The following is a 14,608-nucleotide window of genomic DNA, read 5'->3' as shown; positions in this document are numbered from 1 at the left end:
AGAAATAAGAATCAAGAACATATTAACCAAAACTTCCAAAATAAACAACCAACCTATGAAAACAAGAATCAGAATAATGAAAACATCAATCAAAACTACGCAAACAAAAATAAAGATAACATTAATCAGAATTACCAAAACAAACAACAGAGCTTTGAAATCAGGAATCAAAACCAGAATTATGGGGACAAAATCTCACGAAACCCTATAGGTCCATCGATACCACCTTCTCTAAACAGTCATGCCAATTTCCCCATGATGAATGACTACTCAACACCGTCAACTGAAACCGACAATGTGAAGCCAGTGACTGAATACCCAGACAACAACAAATCTGGAGATCTTAAAAGACCAGCAAAGTTGATACCAAATATTCCCACTAACTCTCATGGTTGGTATTCAAGTGTTTTACAAGAAAACAATATCAATAATATCAAAGTAGAAGTTACTACCCGCAAGATCATACCCTTGATTCATGATTATAACGACAAAAATAATGCGCCTGATTTTGGACAGAAAATAACTAGCGTTGGAAAGCCACCCACCGAGTTCTGGACACAGAATGCACGTCCAGTTTCAGGATTTAATATTGGCAAACCATTCACAAAACCTCAATCAACAGAAAAGCCATTCTCTACTAACCCACCGTTTACAACTAAGCCTTTTAATATTAACTTCATTCCTTCCAATTTCGGAGGTATGGGACAGCCAGCTTATGACATTCCAATTCGTGATAATAGCGATGAAACCACCACGTCTAAATCTAAACTGACAACAGAAAGAGTAAAACCAGTGTATGAGAATTCTGAAGAAATATACGATGGCGAAGAAGAACCAGAAACCCCTGGTGAAATGGATGGAGAAGTAAGTTCAGAATCTATGAAAATTCCTGTAGTCAGTTCATCAAGTGATAATTCGAAAACATCAACTGAATTAACTCTTCTACAAGATGAAGTATTTAAACCACCGAAGAACGTCCAGAAAGAGGAAAGCAATAAGGTTTTAGTTAACTTTAATCCTGGCACACAAACGGAGAAGCCATTTAGTTCTTATAACCAAACTGGCTTCCAATCAAACACAATGAAACCAATTTATGAGCAGAATTCACACAATAAACCAAGACCTTTTACCATTAACACTGCTGTTGTTCTTGACCATCAATTACAGCAACCGCACTGGCAAATCAATCATATGATGGAAAATGCCACTAACGTATCATATGAAGATAATTTAGACTTAAATATGGGAGAAGAAATGAGTAAACCAGCTACTTTCAAACCTACTCCATTCTCAAAGCCTGCGTATGTGACAGTGCCAGATGTTAATTATAAACGGCCACCTAGACCAGTATTTGCTAATAGATTCAATAATACACACGTGCATAATGAATCAATTATAACGTCAACTGTTCATATTCAAGACAAAAAACCCTTGATTGTTGAAAAAGCGACAGAGAAAACCACTCTGCCAACGTTTACTTTATCCAACTTAGAGCTGAATCGTTCTTCAAGCGAGATCATTGACTTATCTCCACCACCTCCAACTATGGATTATAACTTTAAGCCTTCTACAAATGATGAGATGATAATGGGAATGAGTCCTCCTCCGCCGAGAACACCTCCAGGTATCAGACTGCCAACGAGAGTACCTTTGACGCCTCGTCCAATTCCGATTAGAACCCCACCACCATATAGGACGAAAGCACCAAGGCCTATCCCACCAAGAGTAACTACTCAAAGACCTGTCAGAAAACCAGTCAATAGAGATGAAGTATCGACTTATAGACCTGCTTACGATATCTTGAACAATATAAGGCGACCTACTTACAACCGTGATCAACCTTCATCGCAGTTGCTTCCACCTCCAAGAGATATCCCGTCAAGAGTCGTTACTCCTATTGAATTACCACAACCTACTGTTAGTATTCCGGAAGTACCTAATGTAGTCTTCCCAACACCAATATCATCAGGCTGGTTGACATCATCCGGCATTGATTTCTCATCAAGCTTCAATTTCAACCCCACATCAATACAATTCCCCGAAACAAAAGAACCGTCAAGAGCACCAGATTCCTCGGAAATATCTTCTTCAGAAAATTCATATTCTTACGAAACCGAAACTTCTTCAGAACGTCAAGATGAAACTAGCTATGAGAAACCAGTTACTGAAGATGAAGCGGTTTCATCTAAAGAATCTAGCACTGAGTCAACTTCAACTACAACCACTACTACCAAAGTAACACCGGTAACTGAAAACAATGATTCCTCGCCAGAAACAAGTCAAGAAGAAGTAACTACAGACAAAATGAAGGTTATCCCTCTTGGTAACAAGAATAGAACTCGTAAACCATACCCGGTACGAATTGATGAGAAGAAAACTACCACTAGCAAGTACTCGTACAAGTTGCCTACTAAGCCTACACCGATTGTCATAAAACCAACCAGAACATTAACCCGCCCTGAGATATTGTACCCTACAAGACATACTTCGATAAGAAAGATAGTACGACCAATTACGCGAGTTCCTCCAATTGTCCCGTCAAGTATTATTGAAAGTTCTGAATCATCAATCGATGAAGATTTAATAAGACCAACGGAAGTTATGAAAGAAAGTACTTATATTGTGCCTACCATATCTGAACTAGAAGTCACAAGCTTGGTGCAACAAGAATCATCCAGCATTCCAGTAAGTGTCCCATCTAGTATACCAACTCCGAGCATAGATGAGGTAATAACTATCAAACCTACTCACCACGCTGGCAATGAAGTTAAAATATCAGATGAAGTTATACCAACTAAAACCGAATTCAGAACCACTGTAGTAACTCTTACTAAGACATTGTCAGAACCACCTCGAACAGTATCAAGTATTGGTTACGTGAACTTAACTCATACATTGACAGTCACACACACTAAGACTAGTCTAGTCAGCCAATCAGAGGGAGCTGTGACACAGACATTGATATTAACGAATACACAAACATCTACAATTGTGGATGTGGTGACAGAAGTTCATACGCAGGTGCAGCCAACGACAATAATAGAAACTGTCACTAAACACATACCAATACCACAAGTACAGCCAACACCAGTGCAAGAAATTGTATCAAAGACCAAAGTATCACTTGACGATATAACTATGTCATCTGAAGAAAATGACAATCTTATCATAAGAGATACTGATACAACCGACAATATTATCCAGAAGATTGAAAATGAGAATGAACCTGAGAATGACAATGATACTTTCTTCGTGGTGATGAATAAATCTCAGAACGGTGGTCAAGCGCCTCCTGTTAACACTGACATAGAGACAGGTGACTACGATGTTACGAGAAATGAGCAAGTAAATAACAATGGAGTATCACAAGTTCTGTTTGGAGAGATATTGTTAGCAGGCACTCCATATTTGGAGACTACAAATGTAAATCCAAATGGTAAGAAAGGAGAAAATTTTACTAAGTGACTAAGCATTATCAAAATTGATTAATTCACTAATAGAATTTTTAATTTATAGGTGTAGCATATGGAAAGGAATGCCAACCGGATTGCAAAGCTTCCAGAAACGAGCGTTGCCAGAGGATAGATGGAATCATGAAATGTGTTTGCAGACCTGGCTTTGCTCGGATGTTCCCTGACAGACCTTGTAAACGTAAGTATTTACAAAAAGATATAACGTAGTACTGAGTTTTCAAAACTTAAAATCATCAAAAATTCAGAGTCACAATTGTTGCTGTCCTTAACTATCAGTATACCATATCATGTAGTACATAAGTACTCTACATATAGAACTGTTCAAGTTTCAAAGACGAATTATTTTGTCCATTTACAGCAACCTATACTTACTCAGTCAAGCTGGCTCTGGGCTCCAAGGGCAATGAGCGTCTGGAATTCCACCAGAATCTGTCAGATAATGCTACTAAGGAGTACCAGGAGTTGGCAGTGGCTACTCATGAAGGTATCAACAGGATGATCATGCAGTCAGACCTGAGAGATGTGTACCATGGAGTACATATCACTGGTTTCCATCCAGTGGAATTGAAGAGTACAGGAGGAGACCTGTATCAGGGTGTCATGAATGATTTCTATGTGCAGGTAATGGTAACCAATATAGAAAATGCATGGTTTTTTATTTTAAATGTTATCTTTCTATATACTCCCTTCTATACTCCTCCTATGTACCTTCCCTGTGTACCCTTCCTGTGTACCTTCTTTATGTACTCCTTCATGTACTTTCTTAATCGGATCCAAAAGGATTAGAATGGCCCTGAAGAAGTAAGTTTCAGTCCAAAAACATGATTGCTCTCAAAACTCCTACATTTCAGCTCTCAGACAACGCTCACGAGAGCCGGCTCAAGGAGGTTATAGAGAAATACTTGAGGAACAATAACTACAGCCTGGGAGGAACAGAGGTGCACGCAGCCAGTGAGCTCATGGACCGGTTGGATGTCAGCGGTAAGACCTTCATGATTTATTTTTCAGTATCGCATCATAATCTAAAAATACCCCTTATGTTTCGTCTTTGAACTTCACTTGGGAAATAGGAACTTATATATAAGATCCACGTTCAAAAATGGACAAACGCTTATATTGAAAACGCAAATTAGGGTAGGGAATTCATTCAGTGATCGATCGCGTCCCTGAATAGCAAAAAATAAAGTAATAATATGAGTATTTTGATGATCAGAACTTGGATTCTTTCATTTTAATATTACGGTCTAATTTTGACAGGCTTGAAGTACCTTCAACTACATTTCTTTCAGATTTCGACGAGTGTGTGAGCGGTCAGTTCCACGATTGTTCCGAGCATGCGCAGTGCTTCAATCTTCGCGGCACCTATACTTGCAGCTGTCTTGAAGGCTTTGCTGACCTCAGTGTCAACGCCCTGTATCCTGGCAGGATCTGTTCTGGTGAGTAGCTGAGGGGTGATTGAAATATACAAGGCAAGAAGCCTTATGGCCCATTCTATATCATGACTTTTAAGTCTTCGTATCCGGAAAGTCAAACACCATCCTATGCATATGTATGAGGTCCTTCTTGTTTGTTAGATAGAGGTAGACTACGATCATTGATCATGCTTGGTCATTCTGACATGCTTGCAAAGAATTTGGAGAGCTCGTCTAAGCTGAAATGACAGGTCCCATTATCTCATTCTGCATTCATATTATAAAGCTTGTATGAGGCAGTGGTAAGCGTAATTTCTGCTTAGAAGAGCTATAACAAATATCTTTATATAAAGTAAAACCATCAAAGTTCTCAGGATTCAAAGTCTTCTTATCTATTACATTACAGCTGAGCCTGTTGGTTGTGAGAGATGCAACTACCACGGAGCGTGTTACTCTCGAGACGACAGGCGAGTGCTGTGTGAATGCTTCCAATGGTACGCCGGCAGCTCCTGCCAGATCAATCTTAAAGGTGAGCCTAGTATCTCTATTACGATCTGATGTTGGTTTGTTACTTGAATCTGTTCTGATTGTAAACTTTAAAGATAGTTGGATATTTTATGCTAAAATGTCATCTTTTATAAAGCTATTCAGCAAAACCATATAGACTTGTATTCATTATCCATTCTGAGAGCATAAACAACTAATGGACATACTCAGAGACATTTAATGGTAACTTAAGCCATTAATTAGTGCAGAATTTCTATGAGAATCTGACTTAAGTAATCATTAAATGTCTCTGAGTGCGGGGGTAAAATAATAATGTTCTAACCAGCGTTCGGCACTGGCTGCCTGGCATAATGTTGAACAGGACTGTAGTTTCTTATATCGTGTCAGTTAATGACATTTTTCCTTTCATCCACTTAAAGAAATAAAGACAATCAATAAGTTCGTTATTACAGTATATTAGTTGAAAACTGTGTGGTCTTCTCTCCTTACAACTTCATACTCAAATGTGTGATGTTGATGTATGAAAGTAGAAAAGAATATGTACATATTCTTATACCTCCTTGACATTTTCTTCCAGTGGTACTAATATCTCTGGTGGTGTGTGGCGCGCTTCTGACGGTCGTGCTAGCGGTATGCGCGGTGCTGGCGTGCTCGCGGCGCGCGCGCCGGGAGCGCCCGCAGCGCTCCATCGTCGCCTGCATACAGAGCATGCCTAGCTTGCATCAGGTATGCACTTAGAATCTTAGTGCACTGGTAGATTTTAAGTACTCATTTCAAGGATCACTTTGATGATCTTTACTTAACAAATCTTTACTTAGCTACAACTATAATAAATTCACACACCATCTACTCCTAAAACCAGTTGAAAACCTGCGTCAAGCACTATTTTATAATCAATAGGTTGCCTTCAAAGGTGATTAAAAATGTTCTGGACTTCCCAATCCAGTTGCCATTTTAAACCTGCTAATTAATCAACGGTTTAATTTCAGGGTGCTATGCCAAAGCAGAGAGCTGACAGGAGAGCTCTCATCAGCGAACGAGGGGAGTCGGGTGACAATTCTAGTATACAGAATGCGTCGCTGCCTTATATACCTGCTAAAGTAAGACAATTTGATAATTGATACTTATTTTATGAGACAAGAAAAAATATCGTGAATAAGGATAGCAATAAATACAGTTTATAACCAAAAGGTTTCAAAATTATTTAGAGCTTCAATTTACTATGTATTTCACAATGGATATTAACTTATTTACTTGATAACTTATTTACTAAAGCACTTATTATTTTTCTAAAACATTCCAGAGGCCATCAACAAGCAAGAAGAACGTGATGTCAGACCCCCCCGCGCACGATCCTCCCCCGCCCCCCGCGCCTGCCGTCATGATACCCAGGGCGAGGCTGCATCCACATCATGGAGACAGGTATAATTTGAAATCAATGGGATAGCATATCGAATGGAGAAAGAAGAGACTGCGGGTCTTTTTGCCCTAATAAGAATTATTGATGACGTTATCATTGCTCAGTATCACAGTCTTTTCCACCTATCTTCCAATCTAAATTAAATATTATTAAAACAACATAACACTAAACTATGTGTAGTTCGATCAAACACAACACTAATGCACAATAGCATTCTATGTTTGGCCCCAGTTATCTATAATAAAATACCAAAAGAAATAAAAACTTTGAATTTAAAACTATTTAAAATACATTTGAAAAAATATCTAATTGAGAGGAGCTACTATAGCTTGACAGACTTCCTAAACACCTAATATTATGACATTTTTTCTTTATCGATTATAATTGCATCATTACAATCATATTTGTACGCTGTTTAATAACGGCAAAACATGATGATTCTTATTTATTATACCTTTAACACCTTGTATACTCATGTTTTACAAATAAAATATCTTTTATCTTTTTATCTTTTATCTTTACTTTTTTCATTTATATGAAATCAATCATGAATTCAAAGTCAAACAACCGAAGATGCTGGGTGAACCATCTTTATATGATTTTTTATCTCTTTTCACAGCCGTGAAAACATTGCCAGGAAGAGAAGTTTAGAGTTGAGTAATGAAGCCAAACTCATCAGCTACCTGGAATCTGGAGCAACGAACACCAATGATGAGGTAAAGAAATTCATTCATCATCTCCCGAGTCGTTTCCCAACCATGTTGGAGTCGGCTTCCAGTTCAACTAGATGCAGCTGAGTACCAGGGTTTTACATGAAATTAATTGTTACAGATGAGGAGGAAGCACAGTTTGGAATCTTCGTACAGCGCGAATAAAGATAGACATAACAAACAAGGTACTTATTGTTCTTATCAAAAACATAATAAATGCTCATGGCGGATGGATGAGCCTTCAATCAAATACTAAAAAAATGTGACCCAATACATAATGGCACACGATAACCTATAAGAGAAATAAATAGGTATTAATAGTAATTTTTTTTTTCGTATTTCAGGAGCGTTAGTATCAGCAGGTTTCAAGGTATCAACTACCATCAGACCTGATGAGGCTGCCATGAAAGAAGACAGGGACGACATGTCCTCAGTCACTAAGGGAGACCTGGAGGCAGAGCTAGCGAGATTTGATACGCTTAGGAAGTCTTACAGGTAAACATTATTTTACTTAAAAGGTTAGATAAAATGATTCGCTATTTACCGCTCTTCATCGGTATCAATATTATGGAATCTCACACGACAAAGAGATGCATTTTTTTATTTTGTACTAGCTTCTGCTAACACCAATGTCCAGCCAAATCTCTTAAAAAGATAGATGTATTTTTAAGAAGAAAGCTTGATAATGAAAGAAACGTATGGTTTTTCAGCCAAGAAGAGTTATCAGAATGGACTGATGCTGAAAGAAGACTGGGTGAATTGTAAGTTGCCAGCCTTTTTATCCTACTGCACAGAAGAGTTATAATTTTACGATTCAGCGACACCTATCTTATAACGCGTTAACCAACACAGCTGCGATATTCACAATGTAGATGGCACGACTGCGCCCGATAAAACTCAGATCGATGTTCTCAAGATAATTATTGCTAAAAATTGATACATCATTATGTTATTTTCTTTTCTTTATATTGTTATTTTCTTCCAGGACTTTATCAGAGGCCAGATCAGTAGGTGGAACTTTACCAGCTAGCACGGGTAGGGCGGCTTCTTCCACGCGTCTTACACATCAGGTACATCATTATTTATCTCTCCTGATCCCTGATCTCTCTCCGGTCGTGTCGGATTACCGTCCCATCGGGCTATGAGAGTTAAGGAATAGTGAGTGCACCTGTGTCTGCGCAAATGCTCGTGCACTATAATATGTCCTGCGTAGTTGGCTAATCTCCTTACATGAGAACAGCCGCCGTAGCCGATAATCGGCTAGGAGGACATCATCATCATCACATCATTATTTATTTAGAAATCAATTCAGTTAAGAAGGTTTATTTTGATGTTGGTTACTTATTCCTGATCCGCACTTATCCTTTGTACATAGTTTATAGCTTATATAACAGCCTGTGTCTTAGATTAATAGAGATCGATATTTGTATAAATTCAATTCCTTGCAATGCCTTGCAAATAATTTCCAAACCCATTTTCCTTTTTTTAATATTGCTACAAAAAAGCCAGAGACTCTGCTTTAGTACCCTACCCTACTATATTGTCCTACTATATTCTAAATTATATATACTTTACAATTAAGTACTTCCCCTTAAGTTTCTCATGCTACTGCCTATATAGGTACATATATCTATATCTATAAATAAATACACAACTGAAGCACATTTCCTCTGCACTGACAGGAGCACACGATGGCTGAGCGCGACCTGGGCTCCACGTTCCTGCTGCCGCACGTGCACCTGTACAAACCTGACCTAGTGGGTATCCTGCACTGTTCTTGTAGTTCACTTGTTTTGTAGTTTTTTTTTGTTTCCTCATGGACTAAGGTACTTATACCTAAGAGTTCCCCTTGCACCCAAGCTTTATTTCTCTAATGTTTTGACCAATTACACTCTTTCCAGCCTTTTTCTCGTCAAAAGCGTTAAGGTTTTCTTACATAATATTTAAAAAAAAGTTCGCCGACAACACAAACATAAGTTTTCTTGAAATTCATAAAATTGAGTAAACAGTTTTTTTAAGAAAAAGGTCCGTTTATGTTTGCTGTGCCCGACAGGGTCCATAATTGTTTTTTTTAATTTTACCCACCAGCCTGTACACATTATAGTATGCAATAAAGTCATTGAGTATTGAGTATGTTGTCGGTAAAAATAAACATCTGTCTAGCTAGCATTTTTTACGAAATGATGTTTTTCTGTTTTCCTTTCAGACTAGTGACGTGTCAGAATTCGACTCCCTGTGAACATCTGGATCCAGTCATATTATTTTAACGAGAATTACTTTGTGCTAACAGCATTAAATAGTCTACCCTTTTCATGAGCAAACGATTTTCGACCATAATACCTACTATTAAAAATGATGCAAATTTTTTATTGATCGAAAATTTAATATACTTTTCGTATTATTTCTTCAATTGATGAAATAAAAGAATTTGCTAAATAGATCGCTATAAGGAGGGCGACAAAATATCCATGAGGCATATATTTTTTACCACCAAAGTAAAGACTTATCTAATTTATTTTAACTTATTTATTCTATTTAAATAATTGTTGAATTGCTTATATTTCAATTTCTATAATTGTTATTTCACCTGTATCCAACGAAACTAAATGAAATTATTTAAAAAATGCCATAGTAAATATAAGCATTTTTAGTTTGTAAGGAGTGAAAATAATTTGAATGAGAAATCAAGTAATATTCGTAGACTTAATTATGTAGGAAAAAGCGATTTCTTATTTGAAGAATTTTCACTTGTTGGAAGAAATTGTGTTGTATATTTGTCGTTTTAGAAAATAACTCCATGTTTTCTTAATAGATTTTATCAATGGTAGGTATATTGTACCAGATGCGATGTTTGAAGCCTATATCTATGTATTTATCAAAGTTTTGATTAAAACACGATGTTACATTAATAAAGAGTAGCCTGATATTATGATACGCGTATAAGATGCGTTACTGCCAAGTTTCATCAAAATTCATTCAGTAGTTTTGCGTAAAAGAGGAACAAATATCCAAAATTTCGTGTTTATGTTAGAGCAAAGAAAGCATGGCAATTATTAAAAAAAGATTAATTTGTATAAAACTAATGTGGATACTCATATCACACTGTAGTTAATGGTTTGTATCTTTTTGTTTAGGTTTTTTTATATTTTTGTTAATAAACTATAGTTATAAAAAGATGGTGTTTCATTGCTTAAACTATTGCAGTCATCTGGTAAGAAAGGTAGATATATAAATAAAACACAGCATATAAATATGAGACATAGCGTTTTTATTTAATATTCAATAATTATTTAATCGATAGAATATTCAGCAATATTACAAATACAACGTGAAACAATTGAACATTGCAACTTAATTCTTTTTTTTAAACTTAATATATGTAGCATAGCAACTGTAGACTAGCTTAAAATTCTTAATATCGACATCTTAAGCACACAGACTTAAAAAAAAAATAACTATTTTTTTATAAATAGTTACATTAAGCGAACCCTTACGACTAATCATAAAAGGGACCTTCAGAGCTGATATGAAAATCAATTGCTTTGAATCAGCTTCGCAGTGTATTTAGCTAAGCACTTCGGTTCTAACTTTTTCTTCTCAGTCTCATCCCATAACATGTCTATCGACGATAGTTCTAGATTAAATACTCTATCAATTAAGACTTTTAACCTTCAAACACCATACGACAATCGGTTAACATTACGACAACTGATTACACGACACCATTTCTCTAATGTAGTACCTATTCAATATAACAGTGTCGTATTGTCGATGAAAAACGCTATCCTGCCGCTAAACTTCATACAAAACATGTTACTTCAGGTCAAAAACCTAGCATTACCATCACAATTATAAATCATAGTTCTTACGTAATCCATAATAATAAAATTTTGGAAGTGAGCAAGCCCCGTTAAATTTCTCTAACTTTGAAGTAATTTTATCTACGACCAACTGAAATGTATAAACGCTTAATTAATATAAAAACACACGTGATAATTACGACCGTCTTTATACATTTACGACAAATGATTACGACTCTATACTACATTTGATTACCAATATGTTTTCATATTAATCGATATACAAATCTTAATTACATACAATACAAATCTTAGTCTAATAAATTATATGGAAATAACAATAACAACAAACTGAAGATTATCTTAAAATAACTATCTATGAATAAATAAAAGATCAAACAATGTAATCAAAGGACTAGATTTAAATAAGAATATTAAGATTTGAAACCCTAAAATTAATAAAATCATTGCTTAAAAACTATAATGTGACTAGAAAATGAAGAGATCATTATTAATTTATAATAGGTTCTCCTACGAGGTAAATATGAAAATACAAAATCGACAAAACTTTTTTCATTCAGGTTGCTTCCTATCGCATGTCAGCCGCTCTAGTTAAATAAATTCAGTTGGCCGCAGAGTCAGCAATCTTAGCCTATATTGTATCTCTATCTATCTACTTACGTAAGAAATTGTGCAAGAATCGAATATGTAGATCCTATAGTTTGCCTATTTTCACGTGAACGGAATTCCCAATCAATGCGTTATCAAAATCCTTCCTCAGATACCTACTTAGTTTACTTATAAAATATGTAATACTTCTACATTAAACATCATGAGTAAGCATATTGATGTCTAAGGCTAAGCTATTGGTTTATAGGTCAAATAAGATGGACCGTGTCGTCGCCGACGCTTTAGTACAAAAGTTGAGTACCAAAATAGTATCCAAAATGTTCGGTAAATATGGCCAATGCTTGGTCAAATATTTGCCATATGTACCGATGTTGTTTTGTTAGAAGTCAACTACTCAGACGGGACTTATTGCGAGTGCTACAAGTCAGTTTAGTTAGGAGATATCACATCAGACGCTTTGTACAGAGTCAAATATTTGTCTACTTTGAAAAGTTTGAGTACAATAAGTTTGTAATTAAAATACGTCAAATCTTTTTTAAACTTCCGAGTATTATCAGTATAGGGTTTCGTCAATTCTTGGTTTTCATCGTTTGTCTTACTTATGGGGTCATTTGAGCTTAAAGCTCACAAGTCCTTAATAATGATTTATCATTATCTTGTACCAATAAAAGTTTCAAGTCTCAGTCGGTGATATTTGTCACATTTAATGAATAGGAATCAAAGTCTATCAGACTTTTTAATAGTTGGGTCCTCGTAATCATTGATATAGGTTTCATTATATATAGGTAATTTAAAACCATTAAAGTTTCAAAAGAAACTGGACATCGAAAAACTAATAAAAGGAGTCTAAGTTCTGTTAATAAAATTCTGAGCGTTTGGTGCATTGTTGCCTAAGCAGGAGTTAGTAAGAGCTTACAAAATGCTAGGAACTTGAAAGGAAATAAAAGTGTTATGCGTGAACATCTAGACACATTAAAGTGTCATCCTAATCAAGGTTAACGTTTATTTCTTAGTGTCTTCAAGGCTGGATGGAGGAGATTTCGCGAGCATTGATAATGATCTGAAATTAAAAAGTAAATTTAATATTTTTTTGGTAAAATATTCGATAGATGATGAAATGAAGAAGATACTAGTAGACATTGAGTTTTCTACGTCCAATCTACAAATTATTGTTTCAATTATTTGAATTCAGTGCAACAGCTTGTACAAAGTTTTTAAATGGTGATGACAATATAAAATACAACTAATACCTAGCTTCTACAAAACCAGGGGCGTAGCTACCGCCGTATCTGCCGTATCAATTATACGGGGCCCCCGGACCACGGGGGCCCCAAAACTGTGTAAGGACAAAAAATAAAAACTTCCTAATTTATTTTATTTTACAAATATCAAAATTCTGAAAAGCAATTCTTTTTTTTTCCGCCTTAAGCGTGCGTTCAAAAGTTAACAACACTCTACATCGTTATGGCGGGCTGCGGGACTTCCCCGTTTTACTTACTTCATCTTCAACTCAGCGGGGAATCCTTCATCGATATCGCGATTTACGTGTACGTTGTTGTACTTTACATTGGATATTAAACCACGGAGTTAGTAGCAGCATAAGGGGGGGGAGAGGGCGGTCCACCACTGGTACCAAGTCTCGGGGGGTGCCATCTCGGTCGACACATAACTGCACGACCAGGATGGCACGGGCAGAAGGGACAAGTCACTGAGGGTGCCATTCTAATCTGCAAAGCCTAGGTTCACTACCAGTCACTGCATGCTATTCAAAGAAGACGGATCGCAATCCATACAAAATTGCCCCACGTCCTATTACAATGTGACGAATCTCAAAAAAAAGATAAAAATGTTAAAAATAATATGGCATACTCTCTAATTTCTTTTTTTCACACCTTCATATGAAAAAAATGCTTTAAAGATTGTTTAGGCGCTGTTACGAAAACATCGTTCATGGGACTATTTATGGAATATTTTATTAAATTATTTTTTTCTCAAAACTTAAAAATTTCACACTGATTTTTAGGGTATAGTTAGAGAGCTGATATTTTCACAGATGATGTATTTCTGTTGCCGCTATAACAACAAATACTGAAAACTAGAATTAAATAAATATTTTGGGGGGCTCCCATACAACAAGCATGATTTTTTTGTCCGTTTTATAAATAATGGTACCTACGGAACCCTTCATGCGCGAGTCCGACTCGCACTTGGCCGGTTTTTATAAAACATGTTTGGGTTTTTTATATCCCAAATTTCAAAAATAGCTCTTTATAAGTTTGCAATGACCCGTTTCCGGTTTCTTTACGTTAAATTAAACCTAGCAAAAACCACCACGAATGATTTCTACACGATTTTTAAGTACTTTTATTTACAATTTTAATCCATGATTATTGGGTGCTCAATAGTTAGTCCGCCGCGGGTGCCACCCGATGCTACGCCGCCACCGCACGGAGTGCAGTGCACTGTTTATTTACGCGCTTTATATAAATGTGCATTAAATGAGTGAAAGGAAAATAGATTATCCCAGCGGCGCTGAGAAAAGAAAAAGTTAACAGAAAAGGGAAGAGGTTATAAAAAAAGTGCCATATAAGGGCCTCCAAACAATTTTTTATACGGGGCCCCGACAAGGCAAGCTACGCCACTGTACAAAACATAT

General features: G+C 36.3%; 2 protein-coding genes across 2 annotated transcripts in view; one reads left to right on the top strand and one right to left on the bottom strand.

Annotated features, from left to right (window-relative positions):
• Nucleotides 1-10,696, top strand: part of LOC124642696 — a 121,235-nt gene extending 110,539 nt beyond the window's left edge. The window contains exons 5-20 of the mRNA XM_047181298.1: nucleotides 151-3,436; nucleotides 3,517-3,651; nucleotides 3,832-4,094; nucleotides 4,325-4,454; nucleotides 4,763-4,909; nucleotides 5,292-5,414; nucleotides 5,970-6,118; nucleotides 6,382-6,492; nucleotides 6,696-6,814; nucleotides 7,432-7,528; nucleotides 7,644-7,707; nucleotides 7,867-8,017; nucleotides 8,233-8,283; nucleotides 8,508-8,592; nucleotides 9,205-9,279; nucleotides 9,729-10,696. Coding sequence (XP_047037254.1) covers nucleotides 151-3,436; nucleotides 3,517-3,651; nucleotides 3,832-4,094; nucleotides 4,325-4,454; nucleotides 4,763-4,909; nucleotides 5,292-5,414; nucleotides 5,970-6,118; nucleotides 6,382-6,492; nucleotides 6,696-6,814; nucleotides 7,432-7,528; nucleotides 7,644-7,707; nucleotides 7,867-8,017; nucleotides 8,233-8,283; nucleotides 8,508-8,592; nucleotides 9,205-9,279; nucleotides 9,729-9,761 — 5,019 coding nt within the window. The 3' untranslated portion in view covers nucleotides 9,762-10,696. The remainder of the gene's footprint in view (nucleotides 1-150; nucleotides 3,437-3,516; nucleotides 3,652-3,831; nucleotides 4,095-4,324; nucleotides 4,455-4,762; nucleotides 4,910-5,291; nucleotides 5,415-5,969; nucleotides 6,119-6,381; nucleotides 6,493-6,695; nucleotides 6,815-7,431; nucleotides 7,529-7,643; nucleotides 7,708-7,866; nucleotides 8,018-8,232; nucleotides 8,284-8,507; nucleotides 8,593-9,204; nucleotides 9,280-9,728) is intronic.
• A 73-nt stretch (nucleotides 10,697-10,769) lies between these two features.
• Nucleotides 10,770-14,608, bottom strand: part of LOC124642662 (ankyrin-2-like) — a 65,896-nt gene continuing 62,057 nt past the window's right edge. Inside the window, exon 52 of the mRNA XM_047181249.1 lies at nucleotides 10,770-13,012. Coding sequence (XP_047037205.1) covers nucleotides 12,955-13,012 — 58 coding nt within the window. The 3' untranslated portion in view covers nucleotides 10,770-12,954. The remainder of the gene's footprint in view (nucleotides 13,013-14,608) is intronic.

Source organism: Helicoverpa zea, chromosome 25 (assembly GCF_022581195.2).
Source record: "Helicoverpa zea isolate HzStark_Cry1AcR chromosome 25, ilHelZeax1.1, whole genome shotgun sequence".
Classification (NCBI taxonomy): domain Eukaryota; kingdom Metazoa; phylum Arthropoda; class Insecta; order Lepidoptera; family Noctuidae; genus Helicoverpa; species Helicoverpa zea.
This window is presented reverse-complemented; position numbering and strand designations above follow the sequence as displayed.